The sequence below is a fragment of the Apodemus sylvaticus genome, chromosome 1 (assembly GCF_947179515.1).
Source record: "Apodemus sylvaticus chromosome 1, mApoSyl1.1, whole genome shotgun sequence".
In the NCBI taxonomy this organism is placed as follows: Eukaryota; Metazoa; Chordata; class Mammalia; order Rodentia; family Muridae; genus Apodemus; species Apodemus sylvaticus.
In genome coordinates this window covers 95,939,063-95,952,025 of record NC_067472.1, presented here as the reverse complement: position 1 = coordinate 95,952,025, position 12,963 = coordinate 95,939,063, and the positions used below count along the sequence as shown (strand labels likewise).

General features: G+C 43.2%; 1 protein-coding gene across 5 annotated transcripts in view; it reads left to right on the top strand.

The window, feature by feature from the left end:
* Znf143 (zinc finger protein 143) overlaps positions 1-11,744 on the top strand; it is a 40,195-nt gene extending 28,451 nt beyond the window's left edge. For 3 of the 5 annotated variants that reach the window (XM_052201333.1, XM_052201331.1, XM_052201332.1), the window contains exons 12-16: positions 543-779; positions 4,059-4,207; positions 8,199-8,360; positions 9,975-10,121; positions 11,240-11,744. In XM_052201333.1, the coding sequence (XP_052057293.1) occupies positions 543-779; positions 4,059-4,207; positions 8,199-8,360; positions 9,975-10,121; positions 11,240-11,323 (779 nt within the window). In that variant the 3' untranslated portion in view covers positions 11,324-11,744. The remainder of the gene's footprint in view (positions 1-542; positions 780-4,058; positions 4,208-8,198; positions 8,361-9,974; positions 10,122-11,239) is intronic. The other 2 variants (XM_052201335.1, XM_052201334.1) reach the window with 1 other exon arrangement.
* Positions 11,745-12,963: the final 1,219 nt, after the last annotated feature.

Here is a 12,963-nt window from a genome sequence, read left to right as displayed (position 1 = left end):
TCCTGGAACTCACTCTGTAGACCAGGCTGTCCTCGAACTCAGAAATCCGCCTGCCTCTGCCTCCCAGAGTGCTGGGATTACAGGCGTGCGCCACCACAGCCCGGCTAAGATATTATTTTTTGATTATGTATATGAAGGAGAGGACAGAAGTGTAGTGATCGTGTAGACCAGAAAACAGTATTGGGTCTTCTGGAAATGAGCTTACAATTGGTTGTAAGCCACCATATGTGCTGAGAACTGAACTCTAGTCCTCTGGAAAAGAAGCAAGCACCCTTAACCTCTGAACCATCTCTCCCACTACTCAGACTACTTTTGAGCCAAGTTAAAACCATAGGGAATTTTTCTTAAGTGCTATTTCTTCTTAGGATGAAAAGGGGCACCTCACACTCCCCTGTGCTAGGGATTGAGTTCCGCATCATGTGTGCTGAGTTATAATGACAGATGATTTGCCTGTTGACTTTTAGAAGTCCCATCCTTCAGCTGTGGAGTAACTTTGTCTACCTGTGTAAAAACTGATCTTTTGGTATGTCTTCTTTATTTAGGAGAAAAGCCATATGTCTGTACAGTTCCTGGGTGTGACAAACGGTTTACAGAATATTCCAGTTTGTATAAACACCATGTTGTTCACACTCATTCTAAACCATACAACTGTAACCACTGTGGGAAGACGTACAAACAGATCTCCACACTGGCCATGCACAAACGGACAGCCCACAATGACACAGAGCCCATTGAGGAGGAGCAGGAGGCCTTCTTCGAGCCTCCGCCAGGTGAGCTCTGTAAGCATATCACCCTTGCTGTCTTCTCTGGCCCCTCAGTTCTACGGGTGTAATACAAGCCTGAGTCTCAGCTGTACAAGTGCTGCAGAAAGGCATGGGTGCTCTGCATGTGCAAGGAGAGCAGAGATGGGTGCTCTGCATGTGCAAGGAGAGCAGAGATGGGTGCTCTGCCTGTGCAAGGAGAGCAGAGATGGGTGCTCTGCCTGTGCAAGGAGGAGAGCAGAGATGGGTGCTCTGCCTGTGCAAGGAGGAGAGCAGAGATGGGTGCTCTGCGTGTGCAAGAAGAGCAGAGAAGGCTTCCTGAAGAAATACTATGTTCTTGGAAAGATTATGAAGGTGATGGGGGTGAAGGAGGCCCAGATGCACTGCCTGCTGGAAGGGAAGGGAGGGAAGAGGGCTTGGAGATAGAGCTAAGGTTTGGCACATGCTAACCCCGCCCCACATGCCTGACGAGATGAAAGCACATTGGAGACTCTGGAGAAAGCCTGGCCAGTACAGCAATTCTGCCTGGAAAAGCAAAGACTTCTTTATTAATTTTCAGCACCTGAATGAAATGTTCAGAAATATTTAAGCTAAAAAAAAAGTTGTTCCTAGGGAACTAGCAGCTGCTCAAATGTATCCAGTGCAAGATCGCTCTCCAAGCAAAACCCTCAAGCAGTCTCACCCCTGGGCGTATACACAACTCAACTCGCCCCTTCCTTTCACCACCCTCCAGCAGAATCTTACTCTGTAGCCCAGGCTAGCCTAGAATTTGGAATAGTCTGCCTGCTACAACTTCCCAAATGCTGGGCTTATAGGCATGAGCCACTGTGCCTAGGTAAAGAGTATAACCTTTCATTTCCCTAGGAGGCATAAGTCCTGAAGACATTGTACAACATGTTGGCTACAGTTAATAATAAAATACTTTATACTTGGAAATTGCTAACAAGAAAGAAACAGAGATACAACTGCTAAGTCCTTTTAATTAGAGAAAGAAACAAAGGCTTTGGGGACTGGAAGATGACTCCCTTGTTAAAGTGCTGTGCAGGCAATTAGGCTTCCCGGCTCCACACAAATGCCTGTTGGAATATCACCAGGAATTCCAGTTTTGGAATTCAGAGATGGTCTCCTTGAGCATGGTGGCTGGCTAGACTAGCTATGTCAGTGAGCTCTGGGTTCAATTGAGAGGCCCTGCCATGATTGATAATGTGAAAAGCTATCAAGGAAGACTCCTCGTGTCAACTCCCAGCCTCTGCATGCACATGCATGCACATCCCAACTGCACATGGGGAAAAAGCAGACTTTAATAATATCAAATGTAATTTATAAGACATTGTACAGCATGTCTTTATTCTCCTCCTTATATGTTGATATCTCAGACTATAAGAGGAGGCAGAAGCAGGCCAGCTTGTACTACAAAGTGAGTTCCAGAACAGCCAGGGCTACAGTGAAAAACCTTGGAAAAAACAAACAAGCAAACAAACAAAACAAAAAAAACCCAACTATGATTACTTTTTTTTTTTTTGTTTGGTTTTTTGAGGCAGGGTCTCTCTATATAGCCCTGGATGTCCTGGAACTCACTCTGTACACCAGGCTAGCCTCGAACTCAGAAATCTGCCTGCCTCTGCCTCCCAGAGTGCTGGGATTGCAGGTGTGTGCCACCACCGCCCAGCATGACTGCTTTTCAAAAAATAGAGATTTGTGCTTTCTCTGACATGATCTCTGGGTTTGTAACCTTTGGGAATAATTGTATATAAACAACTGTGAAAACGAAAGGTAAGAACATTATAAATCAGTGTAATAGTCATCTATAGTGACTATTGCCATCTGAACACAATAGTTAGATTTGATACTGAAATTCGTCACATACCAAGAAGAGGGACAGTTTCCCTTTCTTCCCTGTTCCGTGGGAGCTCGCCAGTGTTGAGAGAAGAGGAAGGTCAGTGATCTCTGGTCAGTCGCCCACTCTGCTCATTCTGCTGCTGAAATTGTCTTTCACTTGCTGGATTGTTTTGTTTTGTTTTAAAGATTTATTTATTTATTTATTTATTTATGTAGATTACACTGTCGCTGACTTCAGACACACCAGAAGAGGGTATCAGATTTTGTTACAGATGGTTGTGAGCCACCATGTGGTTGCTGGGATTTGAACTCAGGACCTCAGGAAAAGCAGTCGGTGCTCTTAACCGCTGAGCCATCTCTCCAGTCCCCTGGTTTTTTTGAGGAAGAAAAAAGTACCTAAACTGGAAGGAGTTCCTGTTTAGTCACAAAATGATTAACCTCAGCCCAGATAGCCATTACATTGCATAGTCTTTACACAGTGATGTCATTGTGTACTGGATTGCTGTCAGTCACAGTTTTTAAAAGACTGAGTAGCCGGGCGGTGGTGGCGCAACCACCTGTAATCCTAGCACTCTGGGAGGCAGAGGCAGGCGGATCTCTGAGTTCCGAGGCCAGCCTGGTCTACAGAGTGAGTTCCAGGACAGCCAGGGCTACACAGAGAAACCCTGTCTCGAAAAAACCAAATCCAAAAAAAAAAAAAAAAATTAAAAGACTGAGTAGATTAGTAGATTGTGTGTACAAACCATTCTGGTTTTGTGGTTAATGTTTATAGACCTTTATTACTGTCATGAATTTCAAATGACTTCAGGAGTCAAACCAAACCGGGTGGTGGTGGCGGCACACGCCTGTAATCCCAGCACTCTGGGAGGTAGAGGCAGGCGGATTTCTGAGTTCGAGGCCTGGTCTACAGAGTGAGTTCCAGGACAGCCAGGGCTTACAGAGAAACCCTGTCTCGGGAAAAAAAAAATCCAAAACAACAACAACAACAACAAAGGAGTCAAGAGGACAAATCTCTGTATATAATTCTTCCCTGTACATAAGTGCACAGTATTGCATAATCACATCTAAGTGTAAAGGAGAGGCCTCTCAAAATCAGAACCCTTGAAGTTGATGGATAGGGTTGGGTTGGGTTTGTGTGATTTGATTTGGCTTGGCCTGGCAAAAGTAAAGATGGACTCACTAAGAAGAGGTTTTGAAACTATTTTCATGGTTCAGAATACAAAAATAGGGTTTTGCTTTCTTTTGTTTGTTTTTTCAAGACAAGGTTTTGTACAATCTAGATTGGCCCTGAGCTCCTTTGGAACCAAGGCTGTCCTTGAAGGACTTCCTCTTCCCTAGAGCCAGAATGACAGGCATCCACTACCATGCCTAGCTCCTAGTTTGGTTTCATATTTAAAATCTCTAATGTTGTCTAAATACATTGGTTGGTCAAGTAAATTATTCATTTATTTTAAACAGGTCAAGGTGATGATGTTCTTAAAGGGTCCCAGATCACATATGTTACAGGTGTAGAAGGAGAGGACATTGTATCTACACAAGTAGCCACAGTAACCCAGTCTGGGCTGAGTCAACAAGTCACACTCATATCACAGGATGGGACTCAACATGTAAGTATCTACCAACAGCAAGGAAGTAAAATATTTTCTGGAATTGAAAAGACAGGCTGAGTCCCCTGTGGGAAACCCTGAAGAAGCAAACCGTGATGCTTGGACTTGAGCCTCTAGACCAGTGATGCTAAAGCTTCGTAATGCTGCCACCCTTTAATAGAGCTCCTCATGCTGTGGAGACCCCAACCATAATGTTATCTCCGTCTCTACTTCATAACTGTAATTTTGCTACTGTTTTAAATTGTAATGTAAATATCTGTGCTTTCTGATAGTCTTAGGCGACTCCTATGAAAGTGTCATTTGACCCCAAAGGGGTTGTGGCAGAGCAGGCGAGGGCCTACAACCTTACCTGGATGCAAGTGTCCTCTACTGTTATTACTTCAGACAGTTCTTTTCAGCAGACTATGGAAGATCTGTGGTAGTTCTACCACTGCTGAGAGCAACAGTTCTCAACCTGCGGGTTGTGACCCCATTGAGGTCCAATGACACTTTCACAGGGGTCACATCAGTCTCCATGTCTTGACTTCCTCTACCTCGCCAAACTTTCTGACCTGGATTTATGCCCCACATGTCCATAGATTCCAAATGGCGTTAACTGGTGTGGGTCCAAGGTAAAGCTACAAAGATCAGAACCCCAAGGAGATTGTGAGCTTCAAAAGTACTATGTCAAAAGTACAGTAGTTAAGAGCACTGGTGGGAAAAAATAAATAAATAAAATAAAATAAAAACATAAAAAAAAAAATGCTGAGCGGTGGTGGCACACGCCTTTAATCCCAGCACTCTGGGAGGCAGAGGCAGGCGGATTTCTGAGTTCGAGGCCAGCCTGGTTCACAGAGTGAGTTCCAGGACAGCCAGGGCTATACAGAGAAACCCTGTCTCAAAAAAACCAAATCCAAAAAACAAAACAAAAAAAAAACAAAACAAAAAAAAAAGAGCACTGGTGGGCTGGAGAGATGGCTCAGCGGTTAAGAACACTGACTGCTCTTCTAGAGATCCTAAGTTCAAATCCCAGCAACCACATGGTGGCTCAAAAACATCTGTAGTGAAATCTGACTTCCTCTTCTAGTACATCTGAAGACAGCTACAGTGTACTTAGATATAACAATAAGTAAATCTTTAAAAAAAAAAAAAAAAAAAAAAAAAAACACTGGCTGCTCCTCCAGGGGTCCTAATAAGTTCAATTCCCAGAACTCACATGGTGGGTTATAACTGCCTATAATGGAATATGGTGTCATCTTCTGGTGTGCAGACAAAATGCTCAAGTACATAATTTTAAAAAGTTTTTTCTAAGTAGTGGGTCTGGCTAGTGTAGTGGTGAGTGACTTTAATCCCAGCACTCCTAAGGCAGGCAAGTCTCAGTGAGTTCCAGCCCAGCCTGTTCTACAGGGCAAGACGCTGTCTCAGACAAGCAGAGGTAATGGGTCTGGGTAAAGCATAGCACAGGGAAGGGCTGGAACTTGGCAGTTATTAAATCCAGGAGTGAGGATGAGAAATCCACAGAGCTGTGACTGAGGTAATGAGGACGTGAGAACGTTATCCTAGGAAGTAAGTTAAGGAACGCTTATAAAATTTGCATTCCGCCAGGCAGTGGTGGCGCACGCCTGTAATCCCAGCACTTGGGAGGCAGAGGCAGGCGGATTTCTGAGTTCGAGGCCAGTCTGGTCTACAGAGTGAGTTCCAGGACAGCCAGGGCTACACAGGGAAACCCTGTCTCAAAAAAAAAAAAAAATTGCATTCCAGAGCAGTTATCCTTAGCAGAAACTGGCGGTGTTTAGCCGGCTTCATCACGACCAGTTGCCTCAATAAGAATCTTGATTTTTCTCTGAGGAAGAGTAGTGGAATGGGTGTTCTCTGAGAGATAAATGTGGCATTGTTTTGTAGGTCCCAGTAACCTAAAAGAACTCAGCTTTGATGTGATTTTTTGTTTTTTAAGCATTTGTTAGAGTTTTAACTTTGGTAAAAAGGGGGCGGGGGAGGAGAGGCACCTGGGCTTTGGGGTTATCTCAGCCCTCCTGTGTTCTGTCTTCCCTGGGAAACCTTCTTCCTGCCCATCTGTAGTAGAGTCAGTATGCCTTTTGGGTTTTGTATTGAGATTTGGTTTGGTTTGGTGGCTTTTGACACAAGGTTTTTCTATGTGGCCATCTAGGCCTAGGCTTCTGTGTAGACCAGGACTTGAACTTACAGAAATCCTCCTGCCTCACTTCCCAAAGTCTGAGGTTATAGGTGTTTGCTACCACACTCTACCTTTCTTTCTTTTCATAACTTTTCTTTCTTTTTTTTGTGTGTGTGTTTTCTTTTTTTTTAATTTGATATATTTTTTATTTACATTTCAAATGATTTCCCCTTTTCTGGCCCCCCCACTCCTCGAAAGTCCCATAAGCCCCCTTCCTTCCCCCTGTTCTCCCACCCACCCCTTCCCACTTCCCTGTTCTGGTTTTGCCCCACACTGCTTCACTGAGTCTTTCCAGAACAAGGGGCCACTCCTCCGTTCTTCTTGTACATCATTTGATGTGTGGTTTATGTTTTGGGTATTCCAGTTTTCTAGGTTAATATCCACTTATTAGTGAGTGCATACCATGATTGATCTTTTGAGACTGTGTTACTTCACTTAGTATGATGTTCTCCAGCTCCATCCATTTGCCTAAGAATTTCATGAATTCATTGTTTCTTCTAATGGCTGAATAGTACTCCATTGTGTATATATACCACATTTTTTGCATCCACTCTTCTGTTGGGGGATTCCTGGGTTCTTTCCAGCTTCTGGCAATTATAAATAGGGCTGCTATGAACATAGTGGAGCATGTATCCTTATTACATGCTGGGGAATCCTCTGGGTATATGCCCAGGAGTGGTATAGCAGGATCTTCTGGAAGTGAGGTGCCCAGTTTTCTGAGGAACCGCCAGACTGATTTCCAGAGTGGTTGTACCAATTTGCAACCCCACCAGCAGTAGAGGAGTGTTCCTCTTTCTCTACATCCTTGCCAACACCTGCTGTCTCCTGAATTTTTAATCTTAGCCATTCTGACTGGTGTAAGGTGAAATCTCAGGGTTGTTTTGATATCATTTCCCTAATGACTAATGAAGTTGAGCATTTTTTAAGATGCTTCTCCGCCATCCGAAGTTCTTCTGGTGAAAATTCTTTGTTTAACTCTGTACCCCATTTTTAATAGGGTTATTTGGTTTTCTGGAGTCTAACTTCTTGAGTTCTTTATATATATTGGATATTAGCCCTCTACCTGATGTAGGGTTGGTGAAGATCTTTTCCCAATTTGTTGGTTGCTGATTTGTCCTTTTGATGGTGTCCTTTGCTTTACAGAAACTTTGTAATTTTATGAGGTCCCACTTGTCAATTCTTGATCTTAGAGCATACACTATTGGTGTTCTGTTCAGGAACTTTCCCCCTGTACAGATGTCCTCAAAGGTCTTCCCCAGTTTCTTTTCTATTAGCTTCAGAGTGTCTGGCTTTATGTGGAGGTCCTTGATCCATTTGGAGCTGAACTTAGTACAAGGAGACAAGGATGGATCAATTCGCATTCTTCTGCATGCTGACCTCCAGTTGAACCAGCACCATTTGTTGAAAAGGCTATCTTTTTTCCATTGGATGTTTTTAGCCCGTTTGTCCAATGATCAAGTGGCCATAGGTGTGTGGGTTCATTTCTGGATCTTCAATCCTGTTCCATTGATCCGCCTGTAATCCCAGCACTTAGGAGGCAGAAGCAGGTGGATTTCTGAGTTTGAGGCCAGCCTGATCTACTGTGTGAGTTCCAGGACATCCAGGGCTACACAGAAAAACCTTGTCTCGAAAAGAAAAAAGAAAAAAAAAAAACAACCAGACATAGACTTCTCTGATGAATGAAAGATTATATTCCATTGCAAAGTTTATTTGCTCCCACAAAGGAAGCTTGTATGAGTATTAGGCTCTGTCCTTAGTTAAGATTGCCAAATTTTACAGGAAATATTGACTGGTTTGTAAAATGTACTGTATTTACAGGTCAACATCTCTCAAGCTGACATGCAGGCCATTGGCAACACCATCACCATGGTAACACAGGATGGCACACCCATCACAGTCCCCACTCATGATGCAGTCATCTCCTCAGCAGGAACACACTCTGTTGCTATGGTCACCGCTGAGGGCACAGAAGGACAGCAGGTAATTGCTTTTGTTCACTGGTAGTTAACACACCGATCGATGTCAAAACTTGCTCAGAAGCTGGGCTGTACATTCTTACTTAGACATGTGAACTTCAGGCTGACCTTAAAACTTCTTTAGTCAGTTAGTCCTTGGAGTTACTTTTTCTCCATCTGTAAGGAGGAGTTATATGTACATCGGCACCAGAGAGCTCACAGCAGAGTGAGATGAGGACCTGGAGCAGCAGCTTAGTGGTTGAGTACTTGCTGCTCTACCAGAGGACCCAGATTCAGATTTCACACACATGAAGCAACTTACAACTGCCTGTAATCCAGCTGGCCTCCAAGAGCACCCACACCTACATAGCATATACTTCCACAAACACAAGCATATGAAAAATAAATTTACGCCTTTAATCCCAGTACTTGGGAGCCAGAGGCAGGCAGATTTCTGAGTTCAAGGCCAGCCTAGTCTACAGAGTGAGTTCCAGGACAGCCAGGGCTATACTGAGAAACCCTGTCTAGAAAAAAATCAAAAATAAAATAAAATCAATTTAAAACACAAACATACAGCTAGGCACACCTCTAGTCCCAGCACTTGGGAGGCAAAGGCAAACAGATCTGTTGAGTTTGAGACCAGCCTGGTGCACAGAGCAATTTCAAGGCCAGCCAGGGATAGATACACAGTGAGACCTTGTTTAAAAGATAAACAAACAGGGGGCTGGAGAGATGGCTCAGGGGTTAAGAGCACTGACTGCTTTCCCAAAGGTCCTGAGTTCAAATCCCTGCACCCACATGGTGGCTCACAACCATCTGTAATGAGATCTGACTTCCTGTTCTGGAGTGTCTGAAGACAACTACAGTGTACTTACATATAATAAATAAATAAATATTTAAAAAAAAAAAAAGATAAACAAGCAAACAAAACCACCACCAAAAAAGGGCTGGAGAGATGGCTCAGTGGTTAAGAACCCTGGCTGTTGTTCCAGGGGACCTGGTTCAAGTCCCAACAATCACATGGCAACTAATAAGCATCTGTATCTCCAGTTCCAGGGGTTCTAGTGACCTCTCTAGCCTCCTTCACCACCTGGTACATGGGTGGTGCACAGACATACATGCAGGCAAAATACCCATACATGTGAAATAAAAATACTAGAATTTTAAGCTGCAGTTGTGTCTGGGTTAACCTGTCTAGTTACAGGCTTCAGGAGACACTACAGAGATCCAGGAGTCTAAGGTGGGGACTGTGTCTAAGGAGACATTCTCATCAGTAATGGCATCATTCCTTCCAGGCTATCCAGTTAGATCAAAGTCTAATTGTAAATGCAAGAAGATAGTCTGATCCACACTCAGGAATAAGTAGGTGTATATTAGTTGACCTTTGTAGCTTCCTCAGCATCTCCTTGGGGTAACAGAACCTAGAGAAGGCCTCATCTAGAGTTGGATTGCTTCATGATTGTAATTAAATCCCTTCTCTCTGAGCCTTAACTTCTTCAAATGAGAGTGCAGCCTAGACAGTGCACGCACCCTTTCCAGAGTAAGTGCCTACACATCTCTGTCCCAACACAAAACAGACTTTAACCTCTGAGTTACAGATATTATTCAAGTGTGTTTTGTTCATTTTGCTTCATTTAAGGTTGCAATTGTAGCTCAAGACCTGGCTGCATTCCATACAGCCTCTTCAGAAATGGGACACCAACAGCATAGCCATCATTTAGTAACTACAGAAACCAGACCTCTGACCTTAGTGGCAACATCCAATGGCACACAGATTGCAGTTCAGGTGAGTACAGACTAGGTGAGCAGTGGTAGTGCTGGCGACTCTGGGTCTTATGTGTGACTCTTCTGTGTTTATACCATGTGCACAATCATCTGGGTGCCTAACTTGATGTAGTAAATGTAAGACAATTACTATAATGGAGGTGATCTCAAAAGACCAGAAGCTGGGCAGTGGTGACATGCACCTTTAACCCCAGCATTCAGGATGCAGAGGCAGGGTGCTCTCAGTGAGTTCCAGGACAGCCAGGGCTATGTAGAGTCCCTTCCTCAGACAAGCTAAACAAACCATCAACCTGGGCTTGGGGTATAGCTTGGTTGGTAAGCATGCTTGTTCAGTAGGCCCTGGGCTCTGTCCCCAGCACCATAGAAGCCACTCCTAGTGACTCAGGGTAATCTGAACACTCAAGAAGTGAAGGCGGGAAGACCAGAAGTTAAAGGCCATTTGCCTAAGCTACATGAGAACTTATTCAAAACATAAACTAACTGTTCTTTACCTCCTTTGCTGTACATATTCTTGGAGAACGTATAGCAAGAGAAAAAATTGTTAGACATGTGTCTTTTTATGTACCCAGACAGCTATCTGCACTGTCAAGGTGGAGTCTAAGAAGAGAGGTTTCTATAAAGCACAAGGGAGCTAGTCCTTGGAGGAGAACCTTCTGTAAACAGAATGCCCATATAACCTCACTAAAAATGAGGTGTGTTAGAAAGAACATATGGTGGGGAAGACCCTAGTTCCCAGTAGAGAATATAAAATTCCACGTGCCAGATGCAGATACCCTCTATAGAGGGGAAGTGATTTTGCATTATGTTTACTTGATAGACAAGAAAACTCTAGCCACTGGTTAGTTTTCTTTAGTTCTTGGGCGTAGAAGCTAGCTGCTGAGGAATTGCTCCATTGGCTGTGGTGACTTAGCATGTGAAGAGCTTACATGGGCTCCATTGATCTCACGTGTACAAGTTTTGATTTTATGTTATTAGTGATCAAGTTAGCAGTGATATTTCAGCAACCCAAGCCTCAGAATTACAGAGAACAATTGAACGTCTGCCATTTAACAGTTCTCTGGCATTATCCAGGTTAGGGCTTTGGATTATTAATGTTTGATGTGTGTGTTCTGTTTTCAGCTTGGAGAGCAGCCATCTCTGGAAGAAGCTATCAGAATAGCATCTAGGATCCAACAAGGAGAGACGCCAGGGTTGGATGATTAACACTCAGAATTACAGAGCAATAAAACAGGAGGAAGGAGCCTTTCATCTCTGGCAGCAGAATCCCTGAGGCACGGCACGGCCCGGTATGGCCGGCAGAGCAGAAGTTCCAATCCTGAAGCACTGGACACATTTTTATGCAAGAGTAGAGAACATTTTCTTCTTGACACTTTTGTGTACATAGCCCCTGGAATAAATTCCCACTGTGATTCATTGTGCACAGGAAGAATGAAATGAGGGCTCTGCAGCAGCTCTTCATGTCACTTTTGATCACATGACAGACTTGTGAACACAGTCAAGATGAGCTTTTAACTTACTGTGAAAAAACGGCTGTATCTAATGTGCTGAGGTTCTACATGTGAAGCAATCCCAACTCCAAAGCCATCACAGAAATAAAGGATGCAAGCCTTCAGATGTCCCTCCAGTTAATGTCTGGATTTTTTGTCCTACTACACATCCATTTTTATTTGTATTTATAGTGTCCCATCCCTGATACATAACACTTCTTCAAGCTAAAATGCTGATTATTTTAGCATTACATTGGATTATGTATAAAATTACAAAGTTTGGTTATTTTAAATTAAAACATTAAATCTAAATCCAGTGTTTGAAGCTGGGAATGGTAGTTTGTGCTGTAATCCCAGCATTAAAGATCTGAGGCAGGAGGGGGTACATAAATTAAGACTGGCCTGGGATATGTAGTAAACTCCAGGCTAATCTGAGCTACAGAGTAAATACTTTCTCAAAAACAAAGTATACCCATTGTTTGGATTGTTAAAGATTCTATTCAGCCTTCTGATTTTTTGCTACTGTTTTTTATGATAATCAACTATAGAGTTTTCCACAGGTCTGGCCTAGGCTTATAGTTCTATGGCTGAGAATGGATTTACTCCAAAAAAACTGGGTTAGTGAGTTGTGTAAATTATTTATTTTTGCTCCTAAGCTTTTGTTTTGAAGCTTATTTACCTTAAAGTTTATTATTGACTTTGAATACAGCAGTTTTTAAAACAATACTTTCTGTTTGTTTCATTAAATTGGTTTGGTGTTCGGGAATGTCTCACAAGGACCCACAATGTAACAACATCACCTGTACACACAGGCCAAGAGTGTATTCTGCACAGGTGCAGGACAAGCGCCGTTCTGTGTATCACTATGTATTCAACAGTCTTGTAAAAAATTTAAGATTTATTGTCTCCAACTTACCCAGGTTTCACAGTTTTAAAAGGCAAGTAGGCCTAGATTGGACAGCCAGGGTGGTTTTTGCCTCCATGTCCAGTATGGGTTTTATACTCTACCTCAGAATTCTGGAATGGTAAATCCTTGTAGCAGAGGTTATCAAGATGACTTGTTTGATAGCTTCTGTTTGCTAATAGCAGAGTCAGAGGCTTTTTTTTTCGAGACAGGGTTTCTCTGTGTAGCCCTGGCTGTCCTGGAACTCACTCTGTAGACCAGGCTGGCCTTGAACTCCTAATACTTTGAGCCTGCTCATTAAAGACTGGCTTCTTCAGTAGTGTCAGGAAGCCCTAGGGAAGACTACAGTCAGGCCTTGTTAAAGAGTAACTCCTCTTGATTCTGGTCGGAGGCAGCAAAGGCCTCTTACTCTTTAAGAGGCCAAGCAGTCTTCTTGAGATTAGCTTAGCACT